Source organism: Camelus bactrianus, chromosome 3 (assembly GCF_048773025.1).
Source record: "Camelus bactrianus isolate YW-2024 breed Bactrian camel chromosome 3, ASM4877302v1, whole genome shotgun sequence".
Lineage (NCBI taxonomy): Eukaryota > Metazoa > Chordata > Mammalia > Artiodactyla > Camelidae > Camelus > Camelus bactrianus.
Genome location: NC_133541.1, coordinates 27,429,979 through 27,443,688, shown reverse-complemented (window position 1 = coordinate 27,443,688; position 13,710 = coordinate 27,429,979). Strand labels below are relative to the sequence as shown.

Sequence of the window (13,710 nt, the reverse complement as noted above, 5' to 3'; positions counted from 1 at the left end):
AAATATCTTGACATATTTAAAAGGAAATGATTGTTTATCTTTCCAAGAATTTAGTGTTTAGAATTTATATTATGTTCACCTGTCTTCTGCCCCAAATGTTTCCTTTTAAAACTTCCCTAGACTTTCATCTCAATTTAGATACAATACACTCTGAATTTAAAAAAAATTAACATAGTGCTGATATTATTTTGAGTGAGCAAGGTTATAGTAAACTCAAGAGCTTTATTCTTAATTTGTCTGGTCTAGAAATAAAGAAAAAGCTTCAAAAAACACTTACCTGAAGAATTGTCGTGTCTGTAAGAAGTTGTATCTCTAGTAATTCTGATAAGCTGCTAACAATGTCACAAACTTTATTATAAAGCATTACTATTACTCTCTGCTTATGGGTAGAACATTTAGCCCGTTTTGCCTTTGAGCTTAATAAGCCTCCTAAAATGAAAAAAAAAATTTCAAACATGGATAAAATCAACTTTTAATCATTTTTGTTAAACAGTAATAAAACTGCTTTCTGAATTAAGAGAACACAACTTTCCCCCCTTATACAAAAATATAATGTGTCATATACAGCTGGTTATTTATTAAAAGAGAAAATTATTCTCTAGGGAATATTTAGTTAGAAAGTGAACATTCTTATAATAGATAATCCATGGCACATTTCAATGGCTATTAAATTCTCATGTCTAAAATATTACTTTATTTCTATTTCAATTTTTTTCCACTGGAGCAGGATTGTAAGATTATATTTCCCTTTAAATCAACTTGCAATTATTAATAGGTAATTAAATGTAGATGATTCACAAACTGAGTTTGTCCTCCTTTTTTCAAATGTGTATGTGTTAACATACACGACTCATTTATAAAGGTTATAAATAAGAGAAAGAATATACATCTTTAGTCAATCCATTTTGTAGGTAATATTTTGGGTAAAATTAGGGGGAAGTGATAAATGGAACAAGAAGCTAATATTACCTGGGATTTTCCCAGATCAGTAGAAATTACTTATTATGTGTAAATAGTAGCTAACGAAATTTTAATTGAGCAAGTACTGGATTAAAAAAGTTCTACATTCCAATCAATCAAAGCCAGTGTTTATCACAATCTATATAATCCTATAGTCTTGGTGCCATTTTAAGTCACTGCATTCTAATCCAATCAACATGGTGAAATTATATAAAGGGTAATTTTGATATTATGCTCAGAAACTATCAGAATAAAAGGGCAAACTAACCTCCATGAGGATCTAATCTGTAAACAGGATCATACTGAGGATAAAGTGTGTTCTGCAAATGAAATTTAGTGTACTGTATAACTCTTTCGATTACATCCTCAATGTATACAGCTTTTGGCATGTTGGGGGATGTCATAATATTGATAGTTGTAAGACAGGCATCTGCTGATTTTGTCACTCTCTCCATAATAAGGTCTCTCCATAACCTTTCTTCTTCTTCAGTATCATTATTCTATAAAGACAGCACATTGTTAATGAAGTGGAAATGAACATATTTACAGGTTAAAATAGTTTTTACAAATTATATTTGATTTTCACTAGTGGAAAACATGGTAAGAGTTCTGATGTGTGTATATTTAAAGAATTATGTTTAAAGAATATCAGGAATGAAGTACAAATACTTATATTATTTTAAATATGATTTTTGTTTCAATATTTCCAAACACAATAAACTTATCTCCTAATTTCACCACTAAATGACTTTCCGATGACAAAGTTACAGTTATGTTTGCCTTCTATGTACTTTATCCAAATCTTTTATTCAAATATTTTAGCTAAAGATCATAATTATATATAAATCATTTTGTGTTTAGGGTATAAACATTATGATAGTTAAAAAAAAAACCCTCTAAGTTCTGCTTGCTGTTGTGAGAGTAAAGCAAAAATTAACAACTACAAAGGATAGAACCTTATTTAAAAGCAGTAAAATGTTACTGATGCAATCATTCCTAGTACCTGTTCTCTACAATACTGTATTTTTGAACTGCGATTAAAAAGTGGTGATTATGCAGACTACTGAAAATATACTTTATTTTCTAAAACAGATAACTGAACAATTGACAGAAGGCCACATTTTGGTTCACACATCAGTAACCTGCATTACAAATGGGAAAAAGTGCTTTTTATCTTGCTTTTAAAGTAAAAATCCTTATATCACATCCTTAGTTATGAAATATCAATTTTATATTCTAGGAGAACTTTTGTATGTGTACTATTCAAAGCTTATACAGTGGGTAGTGGGAAAAGGAATAAATAAAAGTTTAATGTATGTAAAGCAGAGAAAGGCTTTCTAAATCACTAATGCCTAAAAACTCAATTACCTTTTTTCTTCCTAGTTTTCTGTCAGTTTACTTCTTACACACCTACTTAAAAAAGTAAGATAAAGTAACTTTTCTTTGATATTAAAATTGCTGTTTGGAAGAGTCAGTTAAGGAGATTCATCACTCATGTCAAACATTAAGGCTAACTGCCACACACTAAATAGTACTATGGTTTTCAGGAATGAAAGACTAAGCAGGCAGTGCTCCAGAACTCTAGATTCTTGATGATATTTATCGCAATTTCTTGCCAAAGTGTTTTAAGATAGAGGAGAGTGCCACTTTAAGTTCTCTAAGCCCTTTGTTTTTGTGATTCAAAAACTAACTTAAGGAGGGCATTGGAGAAATATGGATATATTTAATAAACCATAGAAATACCACCTGAGATTATTTTTCTACATTTTTTATTCAGTACAGATCACTTAGCACTCCTGTGGCTTCTGCAAACATCAAGAACATTTCCCTCATAAGATATAATCCAAGGTATGTACTAAATACATATAATATGTATGTACATATAAGAATGGAAGTGTATCTATCAAAACTTAGGAGTCGTTATTGCTGGATGAAAACGTGGACGTTTTTGTGTTTCGAAATTTTTCTATAATAAATACACTACTTTTGTAATCACTCACTTAAAAATAAATTTCATTAATACATATAAAATATATAAACAACAAGTTTATACCATATAGCACAGGGAACTATATTCAGTATCTTGTAGTAACTTATGGTGAAAGAGAATATGAAAATGAATATATGTATGTTCTGTATAAGTGAAGCATTACACTGTACACCAGAAACTGACACAGCACTGTAAACTGACTATACTTCAATAAAAATGTATATACAAAAAAAAATTTCATTAACTCAAAACTTTCCCAAATTCTTATCTCTAAAATTCCTATATGCATGAGTGTTTGAATTAATAAGACACCAAGATCAACTGAAATGCACATATGACTTTGAAAGTTGGCTACAATGCTAGGATGGTAGATCCCAGGCAATTTGCTTTGATCAATTCATAAATCATTATACCATGTTGCTACTCCTTTTGATAAAAACATATTAAAATTTAACGACAGTGGCAGTTAACATTTATTAAGAACTTACAATGTGCTAGTCATTGTTAAGCACTTTAGGTGAATTTACTTAATATTCTTTCAACAATCATTTGAGCCAGGTATAAAAATAATACATAAGGATTACCATTTTAAGATCACCATAAGGTTTTTAACTATTTATTTCTCTAGGGATGGTCAACAAAAAGAATCACTACCATCATTTCATAAATGAAAGGACATTTTAAATACTCATACATTTACAAAAGGAAGAGTATAATGCAGGATTAAAGAATGGTCCTTTGAACTGAATGAATTTATGTCATTATTCTTATTTATATCAAAGTTATGAATTGACAATGTGTAACATTAATTTTAAATTGCTAAAAATGCAATTCTAACTGCAAGGCTAGTTAATGTAGCTTTTAGATGTGGGAACAAACACAAATTAATGAAATTTGGAATTTTCCCTATAAATCAAAGCTCCTTATGAAAAAATTTACATCTTAACAATAGTAAGGGTAAAATTAACAATATGGATCTTAAACTTACATGATTTAACAAAGTGGAGAGCTTTGAACCATCCTGAATATTCTTCTCCAAGATATTTAGAACTTTCACAGTTTTATCAGTGGAAAGCTAAAAGAGAAGTATAAATTCTTTTATCAATCAATGGTAAAAGTGATAAATTGTTCAAAAAACATTTTGTACAATTATCCTCTTTGTTCTATCGGCACATATGTATATTACTAACTCAAATCTTACCAGATAGGTAGTCAAGACTGAGTTTGTTCTGATGTCTGGCCCCTGGCTCGTGTGAAAGTGATAATGAACATGCCTATGAGCACACACACACAAACACATATTCTCTAAAGATTTCATCTGTTGATTTAATTATAACATGGCTTCCACACCACGTTATTCAGTGGGTGTCTTAAAATTCACAGTAAGCATGAAACAGGGAAGATAAAAATTACAAATGTGATATAACATTGTTTTATTTAGTAAAAATTTTTCTCACTTTTTAAAAATACCTATTTCATTTCTTACAAATACTGTTTTCAACATTAAATAAAATCTGTACTCGATTTAGAGGTTCTGTCAGGAGGCAACTGTTACTCATTCCCTTGATTGAGTATGTCTCCTTCCAGATTCTAATCATGCAGCTAGGACTCTCAACTAAATCAACCAGTAGAGTCAAATGGGAGGATCAATAGAGTAACTGACATTAAAGTACATTTTGATTATTTGTGCTGGAGTACAGGAAAAATTTCCCTTAAATATTTCTTTAGATAATTTCACAACAGATTAAACTACTGAGAATTATGGTAAACTATCCATGCTTTGAAAATACTCAGCAAATTCACCTTTTGAAACAGAGATACTAGCTACATGAAACTATGGAATGGAACTTACGAAATAAAACCTAAGATTGACATTGACACTTCGGATAACTAATGCTATATTCTTATATACAGAAGACATCAATATATCCCTCATTGTACACAGTAATATCAATGTGAACTAATAGTACACTAATCCTTAGTTAATTATGTGAAATGTCTGTCTGGCTTTAAAAACCAAACTCTTGGGAGCCCATGTGTACTGTTGCCGGGAATGTAAATTGGTACAGCCATTATGCAAAACCAGTATGAAGGTTCCTCAAAAACTAAAAATAGAACTATCATATAATCCAATAATTTCACTTCTGGGTACATACCAGAAGGAAACAAAAACACTAACTTGATACGACATACGTACTCCCACGTTCATGGCAGTATTTTTTGTAGTAGCCAAGACATGGAAGCAATCAAAATGTCCACTGACAGATAAATGGATAAATAAAATGTGGTATACACGTGGGGGGATGGTGGTGGTGGAATGGAATATTCAGCCATGAAAAAGAAGGAAATCTTGCTATTTGCAACAACACGGATGGACCCTGAGGGAATTATGCTAAGAGAAATAAGTCAGAGAAAGACAAATGCTATGTGACCTCACTTATTATGTGGAATCTCAATAAACAGAATTCATAGATAAAAAGAATAGATGGGTCAAAGGTGGGGGAATGGAGGTGGGTGAAGCTAGTGAAAGTGGTTAAAAGGCACATTCTGAGTTATAAGATAAGTAAGTCCTGCGAATATAATGTACAGCATGGTGACTATAGTTAATAGAATGTACTTTATTTTTGAACGTTACTAAGAGAATAGAACTTAAAGGTCTCATCATAAGGAAAAAACTGTAAGTATGTGTGGTGATGGGTGTTAACTAGATCTGGTGTTATAATCATTTTGCAATACATACGAATATTTAATTGTTATGTTGTACACCTGAAACTAATAAAAACGAATGCAAAATGATTAAGTGATTATATTTTAATTTTGTAAAAAACATGAAGACATTTCCCAGTCCACTTTAAATTCTGTAATATAGGAGCCTGGTTAGAAGAGGAGGAGGAATCGTCTAGAAATTGTATTTGCATGGCTATCGTGCAGTTCAGGGAGTGAATGATGGCTCATAAAGATTATAGGAAATTAGTCTATTATTTGAAGTTATTATTAATGAAAAAATATTCTGCTATTCCGTTAGTGCAATGAGACTACTTAGCAACAAAGAGTTCAGAGGAAAGACAACTCACAAAAGGTATTATAAAGCCCACAGTAACGAAGCTGTGTACTTATTAACAATTGATGTGTTGAAACCATAGCTTTACTCTCTCACCAATGTAAATGACTAAAAGGAAATATCAAAGAAAAATTTAGTGTATTTCTGTATTTTAATAATCTAAATATTTGAGACAATGAAAAAATATACAGTGAAAAAAAAATCCAGGACAGTGCCTCTTTCTTCTTTTTTTTTTCAAGGTTTCAATATTTTATTCAAGTTTTATTTTAAGTGATGCTAATTACAGCATTTGAAGGGGAAGATCTGATTCCACAGAAAATGGAAGACTCTAAAATGTACCCATTAAACTGCTAAAAAATAAACTGAGTGGTGAGAATACAACAGAAGTCTGATTTAGATTTCAAGTGCTGTCACCATGTGATTATAAGGACTGTGCCTCTTTCAATGCAAAAATATGACTTTCTTTAGGATGATCTGCAAAATATTCTTTGATTCAAGATTTGTTTGTTTTTTATTAAAGCAATAACTCTGTTAGACTCTCAGAAGGCAATCATGAATTTTCATTATTTACTTTATATAAACTTTGCAATTCAGCTTTAAAACTTTAATTTTAAACATTAGATAAGTAAATTTATACATTTTACTTTAGTGAGATACCTTATCCATTATACCCATTGCTTTAATTTTAGCAGATTCACTGCCGAGTTCATTAAGCTGATGTTTTCCTAAGAGCAGTTCCTGAGGAATTTCATCATCATCACCTGAAAAACCAAATTAAATACACAAAGTTAAGGTAAAAGAAATAGCTCAAAATAGTAAGGTTAATTTCTTAATAATATTTCTGGATACACAAACAGATAAAAACAAACTAAACAACTAACATCCTAAGAGGACTCTGTAAACCTCAGGTAAACCTTGAACGGAAGACAGGGTTTAAAGCACAGGGATTAAAATTAGAGTTCTGACTAAGGTGAGAAGAGGAGATAGATATCTTATCTTTACTACTTTATGAGCCTTCTCAACCAAGCTCTCTGCCCCAGGAGGCTGACCTGTATGGACTACATCAACAGTCTCCCATGCCCTCTGGCTTCTGTTTGGGTTCAGCCAGTGGGGTGCCCTGTCAGAAGATCAAAGAGGAGAGTGAGGTCAGGGTATTTATATCCCTGACTCCTTCCTTCCAAGGTTTCCTCAAACTGCCTATGTCCTTTGACCAAAAGATTATTGGTGTTTTCAAGATAACCTACTCTACAACTTTTTTCTCCCTCTATTGAGTTCTGGTGACTTCTCTCTGCCCTTGCTCCTTTGGGGACAGGGATGGTAGCAGTTCTATGGCTATTAACCCTGGGTTTCCACACTATTCTGCCCCTACTTTTATACCTTTATAATTGACCTCTGTAAATAACTCCTCAAATTATCCTACTTCGAGAGTGCCACATGACTTCCTGTTGGGGTCTTAAATGACAAGATAGTTTCTCAGCACAGAACTGAAATTTCAAAAATGATAAAACAGATACTCCAAATAATAGGGAAATACATTAATGATACTTCAGCAAGCAACTGTCACAAAACAAATACTTTAAAAACAAATGGTAGTATACCTTTTAATACATTTTCAAATGGATGGATATATCAGAATTATTGTATCTAGCTCTTGTATAAATTCAGCACTAGTGCTTCTATGAGTTGAAAGTAGCATAAAATTGCTGAGTAGCTCTAAGCACTATAAACAGTGTTTTTTATAAACCTAACATTCTTATATCTATAGTTATGACCTTTACATATTGTAAATATAATACTACATTAACCCTGTTGTATTCTAACTGCTTTACTGTTTTGTTTTCCATATTAGGCTCTGTATTACTTAAAGCCAGGGGCTGTGGTTTTTATCCTTGCATCTCTAGCACTTAACATACTACTGACAAACAGTAATTATTCAATAAATATTGGCTTTTAGAACAAATTAACAGATGGATAGGTTCCTATTTTTGCATCATTGCTCTTATTAGTATCCTCCGTATCACTCTCAGCATTCTTAGAACATAGTCAATACTTAATACTTGATTTTTATACCAAAGTTTTCGTGGACTCGATAACAAAGACTAGACTTGACTCTACTGCTAGATTCAAGTTTCTTAAGAGCACAGACCATGCTCTGTATCCACTAGAGTAACTAGCAGAAAGCTAAACATAGGTAAATAAATACAGTTTAAAGTGAGTTTATATTTAGAGGTAAATGTATTTTTAAATGGTTTTACCAAATGCAGTAAAATCCATATCTTCTAAATTATCCAAAATATTCTCTATTGAGGCTGTGAATCTCTTAAAAGTTGAAGAATCCATCATTTCTGCAACAGAGGAAAAAAACCACAAAACTTATTATCCACATTCTGAGTAGAAAACTGAAGTTGAAGACTATGAATAAAGACAAGTAAATTAAAATGTTACCTTCAGGTGTTAGTTTTGGTTCATAAGCTTTCCGCTTCTTCTGTTTTTCTTTTTTCTTCATTTTTCTAGCAACTAAAATGAACAAAAAGAAATACTGAAATGCAGAAACAACTGAAAATATTTCTATTTTTGTTTCTATTTTCTCCTTGAACATTAAATACTTTAATAATAATCACTGCCAATCCAAACTTTTATCTTAATTAAAAATTAGGAGTTATTAATTAACTCATAAAAGGTATAAATATTCTTCAAATTTAAAGCCCTAAATTTAAATCAGCTTATGTAAGAAACCCGTTGACACTGATGAATTACCCTCACTAAGGCTGGGAGGAGGAGAATAATCTTCCATGTCAGAATCTGATGGACTTCGGTTTCGGTAACGACCACCACCTGAACTCCTTCTTCCTTCATGAGAGTGGCCACTTCTCCTATGATCCCCAGAGCTTCTTCTGTCACGCTCTTCATATTCCCAAGCTTTATCATCATCTTTTTTATGTCGTTTCCTAGAGGCTAGAAGCAAATCCCCATGACAAATAATTTACCTCATTTAAAAAGAATATTAAAACTTGTACTTTAAAAATAAATCACATGGGGGAAAAACCTTCATTGTGTGGGCCTGGGAAATTCTGAGCCATTCTGTTTAATCAGAAATAAACTATGGTACAGAAATAGTATCATTTATTTTAGCATTTATCTAGATTTAAAAATTTTTACATGAACGGGTTTGCTAATAAATATAGAAAGGAAATGTTCTGGGAATTAAACCACAGTGATCATTTCAAAGGTGAGTCAGTAAAGATAATATCTAAACTTCAGGATTAATTAAAGCATGTAAAACAAACTTTATCTAGAATATGGATAAAAAAACAGAAACATCTTAAAGCAATCGAATTATTGTTGGGGAGCAGGGTTTGAAGGAAAAGTAAACTTGAGAAAGTGTTACAGAATGTGGGTAACCATGTACACTATCAATTAACAGCCAAATTAAGCCCACAAGTTGGCTATAAATTCAACAGACTGATTATCTAATATCACATGCTACAAAGACAGAATAAACCTGTATAGTTGTAAATACTCATACACTGAATTACGTTCTCCAACAATATACTTGCTTAATCCCAAAGAGATAGCTTTTAAGCTTATGCATGCTAGATAAGCATATTTATATATGTTACCTTCAATTCTTTCCCCATCCTTCCAGAGGTCTAAGCATTCTGCTAAAATCACCAGTACTGACAGGAGCCTCTAGGCAGAACTGGCAAACAGATTTCATCTGACACATCAACTCTGATCAACTGGTAGTTGCTGCCTAGAGCATAATGTTGAGAATAATTCTGAGCCCTGAGACAAAGCACCATATTTCAGCAAGAACGACTGCTTAGAAATGTGTGTCCAGTGAGAGCTGGAGGGAATACAAGTGAAAAATATTTACCATACCTGCTCTAGGGTGTAGCACTACCAAGTTAAAACCAGGATAGAAAACTGGTATCTTTTACATCTTAGGATCATATATTGGTTGTTATAGTGACCACTTGTTGCTGACAGTGATTTACTTTTTAGTTTGTAGATCTGAATCTGACTCTCTTGCTTTCATGTGACTCGTTTCTATTCTGGATCCCAAGCTATGATCAAGACCCGATACTTAAGACAAAACTCTTCCTTGAGTCCCTAGTCTCCTACCTGGCTTAGATTTAGGGATGCCAACCTTTGGCCCATGCACTTAATCTCTGCTCAAGCCAGTGTCCTTATGTGTGGATAATCAATGTCTACATAGTGGCCAACCTTACCTTTATATGCTGCCCTAGTTATTCTCATTCAAGAATCTACTGACCATGGCAAAAAAGATAATTTTGTTTCCTCTTCTTTGTAGTCATAGGCTTGGCACAGCAAGGTTGTTCATAACCAAAGGATAAATGTAAATGGATACATTTAAATCTTCAATGATTTTCTTTATAATTAGGCATAAATCTGACTATGAAATATAAAGGAGAGGCAGGATTTCCCCCCTCTTTTATGATTAGGGTGTGTCCTAGTACATTCTCTTAATGAGAGGCTGCCTCATTTAAGTAGGTATGTATACATGTGTCAGGTCATTTATGTATTTCTGGTCTTTCTGAATTTTAATTTCATAAGAAATCTATTTCAAGCCTTCAATTCTATGAGTAGAAAATGCCTGAAAAATGTTATAGTTAGTACATATGATAAACTGTGTTGGTGGTAGTTTTTCCAGGAATTGGAGATTTTTGTTTCACATTCATTAAACTAAGCAAGTTGGATAAAAATGGAATAACAAATTAGGAAAAAAACCCCTCAACTTCTATGATACATTACGTGTTGCAATGAGGTTCAGGATCCCAATTCATTATGACTAGCCTGTTTGTTCTCTACTTCTCTTGTTATCCTGAGAGAAGTAGGGGAAGAGCTCAATAGAGAGGGATGTTAAATTGGACTTGGATGCTTTTCACCTTCCTTTTCCAAATTTCACCTATATGTTTCTTTAGCTTCTTATATCTTTCCTCCTCCTTCCTCAGCAACCCAGAGATCTTATAATTGTGCTATAACTATCCAAATCTGCACGGACCAACTTTCAAAGCTACCCCTCAATCCTTCCCCCTATCCTTCAACAAAACTATTTCCTTAGCTTTAGATTTTTTTGGAAAATAATTTGATTGAACTGCAGTAAAACTTTGTTTTAAAAACAATCTCTCTCCCTCAAAACAGCAAAATACTTGCTGCTTATGTTCTCATAATGTTTTTACATTTTGTATTGTACTCTATTTTCATTACATCGCTTTTATTATGGTAGAATGATAATTGGTGGTTTATGTCAACTACCAACTGGAAGTCTTTCATCACTCAAATCGCTGGCCGTAGAGTCAACTTTTCTATAGTTACTTGTATAGAAATAAACAAACAAAAAAACCCCAAACAAACCAAAAGAACCCCAGAAAGCTATTCTAAGGTCTTCTGAAAAACCCAGAGAAATCTCTCTTTTTCATAGCATGAGTTAAAATTCAGTTTTCTAACTAACATTAGCTTTCAATATACTTGGGCATAGATATAATGAGATCCATGACTTTTAAGATGAAACTATGTGTTCCCATAAGATGAGAAAATAGCTCTCATAATAGAAAGCAAGGGGAAAAAAAAAACAGTGGCTGCAATGGTGACAAACATGAGACATGTGTCGCTCTCTCCTCTAACGTACACTTGGTGGGATTTTCTGATTATGCTATCCTTTTTACTTAACTGCGAGGCAGCTTCAGAATTCTCATCAGCTTAGCAATGAAGGCAGCCACTCTCAATTAACTGGAGTTGAAGTGTGATTTGAAATCAATCTGCAGTCAAGAAATTCCTTCTTCTTAGCTATTCCCTTTAGAAATGGGTAAAGCATTAGGGGAAGGGAGGGAGAGTGAAGGAGAGGCATGTATATAATGGGGAGTGAGTCTCTGGGCCAGCAGATATCCTTTCTCCTCTCCCTTTCCAGAGCATATGTTCCCATATGACCAAAATGTTTGATTATAATAAAAAGGTATTAACTTTAGCCATTGAAATATAATGCATATAAATACATTTCATAATAATACAAATCATAACAATTATACATATAATTAAATATCAGCTGAACTTTGATATACATTTTATTTCAATTTTAAAACTGTTCAGATTTGTTCAGTATTCATAGCCTACTGCTCACAGCTCAAGAGCTCACAAGTTTAAGATCAGAGTAAATGAACATTGATTAAAAACTTTGGAGGTGAAGGGCTTCCATCAGTAATACACATTTAAAAATGGCAGCATGCATCTGTCCTTCCTGCACTTGCTTGTCACACCTTAATCTATGGACACTAGGTGGAAAAGGTAGAACACACTGGTTGTCTTCCCACTTCTTTTGGTCATAATGACTAAGTCAGTTGGCACACAAGTGAAGATCTCCCATAGTCTGTTTCCACTGAATGCCGTTTAAGTCAAACAAGGTTGCTGACCCCTCTTGGCTAGGCTCAATTCTCTTGCTCCAGTAGAAGGAAGATAGGGATAAAAGAGAAGAACTTTTTCAGTGGACCAGTAGGAAGACAGGCGAGGTATAGCAAGTCTAGTGCAAAGACAGGTGATCACAGTGTTGTAGAGAGGTAGCTGTGTAGTGAAGAAGCCAGCTCTGGAAAACAGTGAAACAAGGGAGGAATTCCAGGACACAGCTGGGCAAAAAGGAGAAGCCAGGTCCAAACCACATAGATAACTGGCAATGTGGCTAATCCATTCATAATTTAGTGATAGTATGGTTTAAATATTTCTTCATCTGGCTATCTCCTACGTGTCCTTCAAGACTCAACTCAAGTGTCACCTCTTCCAGTCAGCATTCTTTGAACCCCCAGTATGATTATGATGCCAATCCAATGTGCTCCCATGGCATTCTGGATTTAATATTATCACTGTACTCTCTTCACTGTACTACAATTGTTTACATACTTCCCCCACTAGACTGAAGGCTCTTCAAAGACAGGGGCCACATCCTATTATCTTTTTATTCTCACCACCTAGCTTATAGTGGGAGCTCAATAAATGTATGCTAAATGCATACAGAGACATCGGTTATTTAATACTAAATATAACTCATTAAATTTTTTTTCTTGGTGCCAACTGATCTTTTACACATTGTTTAAATATAAAGAAAAAGACTTGCTATACTAAATTATTAAAAATTAAGATCATTGTACTTTTACTAACCCACAAAATTATAAATGAGACAAAGACATCAATCTGTTTTTCAATTCAAAAGTAATAATAAAGTTATGTGATACTTACATTCAAAAGCTTCATCACTATCATTATCTTCATCTGAACTGATTTCAGCATATTTTGGTTTTTCATTAACTGTGCTACGCTTGCGTTTATTCATTTTCACACGTTCACAAAGTGGCATGGTGGATTCAATTTCTGCCAGGAGTTCAGGGGGCAATTCTTTTAACACTGATTGATCTATGCTACCTATTAATAAAAAGTAACAAAAAATATAAATCTGAAGACAAAAGAAATTTTAACTAAATTAGCACAATGAAAGTAAACTATTAATATTCATTAAAGTTTTCTAAGTCATCTTTGTATCTTAGTAAAACATTTATATTTAAAACTATAGTCTTAACCCTAAACTGATAATGCAGTTTATATATATATATATATCATTATATAACAACTTTTAACATATGATGCTTATCACCATAGTAATGAAGGGTAGTTATATCATCAATTTTTGATA

General features: G+C 32.8%; 1 protein-coding gene across 5 annotated transcripts in view; it reads right to left on the bottom strand.

Annotated features, from left to right (window-relative positions):
* The window catches only part of NIPBL (NIPBL cohesin loading factor), a 175,427-nt gene that overhangs the window by 49,585 nt on the left and 112,132 nt on the right, over nucleotides 1-13,710 (bottom strand). For all 5 annotated transcript variants that reach the window (XM_074357167.1, XM_074357180.1, XM_074357187.1 and 2 more), the window contains 8 exons: nucleotides 13,260-13,442; nucleotides 8,769-8,966; nucleotides 8,457-8,528; nucleotides 8,267-8,356; nucleotides 6,669-6,772; nucleotides 3,939-4,025; nucleotides 1,229-1,460; nucleotides 278-429 (listed from right to left, as the gene is read on the bottom strand). In XM_074357167.1, the coding sequence (XP_074213268.1) occupies nucleotides 278-429; nucleotides 1,229-1,460; nucleotides 3,939-4,025; nucleotides 6,669-6,772; nucleotides 8,267-8,356; nucleotides 8,457-8,528; nucleotides 8,769-8,966; nucleotides 13,260-13,442 (1,118 nt within the window). The remainder of the gene's footprint in view (nucleotides 1-277; nucleotides 430-1,228; nucleotides 1,461-3,938; nucleotides 4,026-6,668; nucleotides 6,773-8,266; nucleotides 8,357-8,456; nucleotides 8,529-8,768; nucleotides 8,967-13,259; nucleotides 13,443-13,710) is intronic.